Here is a 1,398-nt window from a genome sequence, read left to right as displayed (position 1 = left end):
ACGGATTACTTAAATGCGACCAAAGCGACATTCACTGAAATACGAAGAATCGCTGTTTGACTATTCTCGGGAGTTGACATACACACTTGTATTATCCAAATAGCTGTCTTTGGAGTGGTCCATCAGCTTTATTCCATTATTGCTACGCCATCAATGCGCACACCGAGTTTCGTGTTGGTGTTTACCTGTGCGTTACCAGGGTTTCTGCACGTGGCTATTATCTTTCCAGGTGAAAACTGTCCACTTGCCAGACTGTCCACTAACTGCAGCCCGAGGCCCCGGCTGGCTCCAGTAATCAGCACAGAGCCGCATTTTTTAAAATTCATAGCAGCACTCATGGCGGACTGTATATGTCCCTGTGCGCGAGCTCTTAGATAATCTGCAGGCGTCACGCGACTCCTCCAGCAGGGGGAAGGCTTGCTCTACTGGGGCTTGCGCTTCTTCTTCTTCGTCTAGTTTCATTAAATTGCCATCCTTGTAAGTTTCATTACTGCCTCCTTCTGGTTTTAGTTCTTCATTGCAGCCCACTGTTGTCACATAATTGCTGCTGTTACTTCAGTTGCTCTAAAAACTTAAATATGCAAAAAGTCACGCATGGCTCCACTTTCTTCTCTGCCCACAGTTTTTGGACACTGGATATTTCTCTAAACCTGTAAGTTACTGTAATTATTTGTAAACTTTTAATGACTGACTATTTTCTACTCTACCCCAGTTCTTCAACATCACCTCAAATCAGCAGTTAGACAGCTGAAAGTTGGACACAGTTTGGTGTTCTGCCAGGACAATGATCTCAAACACAAATCAAAACCGGTTCATTCTCCGGTTCAGATCATTAACAAGCTCTCCCGTGTAGTTTTGGGGTGATTCGCCAACTTTCTCATGATCATTTTCATCCATGAGCCAAGATCTTTTGTAGGAGCAACAGATCAAGGGCGACAGACAGCTTTGTGCAGGTCTACGATTTTGTTCCTGGTGTCCTCTGATGACAGCTCTTTGGTCTTGCCCATGGTGTAGGAGAGGGTGGAAAAGAAGAAATTGATTCTGTAGACAGGTGTGCTTTATACACATAACAAATTGAGATCAGGAATATCTGTAATTGATTAACTGACTGCAATCACTAATCTGTGGGAGCTAGAATTCTGTTTGGGTTGTAGGGGATCAAATACTTATTTCACGTATTGACATGCAAATCAATTTATAGCTTTGAGATTTTGGGTTGATGTTTTGTCTCTCTCCATTAAAATGAGATGATTTATTTCTTTGTAAGTGAGAAAACTTCCAAATTCAGCAGGGGCAACAAATAATTATTTCCCTCACTGTATGTAAATCTCTGGCAACTAAAAATGTGATGTCTTCCCTGAATTAATTCCTGGCTGTTGTAATGGTTGACAGTGCTAA

The 1,398-nt window shown here is 42.1% G+C and overlaps 1 protein-coding gene across 1 annotated transcript in view; it reads right to left on the bottom strand.

Annotated features, from left to right (window-relative positions):
* The window catches only part of LOC102200914 (uncharacterized oxidoreductase C24B10.20), a 6,430-nt gene extending 5,995 nt beyond the window's left edge, over positions 1-435 (bottom strand). Inside the window, exon 1 of the mRNA XM_005750657.2 lies at positions 186-435. Within this exon, the coding sequence (XP_005750714.1) occupies positions 186-338 (153 nt within the window). The 5' untranslated portion in view covers positions 339-435. The remainder of the gene's footprint in view (positions 1-185) is intronic.
* Positions 436-1,398: the final 963 nt, after the last annotated feature.

Source organism: Pundamilia nyererei, unplaced genomic scaffold (assembly GCF_000239375.1).
Source record: "Pundamilia nyererei isolate P.nyererei 1_Seehausen unplaced genomic scaffold, PunNye1.0 scaffold00283, whole genome shotgun sequence".
Lineage (NCBI taxonomy): Eukaryota > Metazoa > Chordata > Actinopteri > Cichliformes > Cichlidae > Pundamilia > Pundamilia nyererei.
Note: the sequence above shows the minus strand (reverse complement) of the source record. Positions and strands in the feature narration are given on the sequence as shown.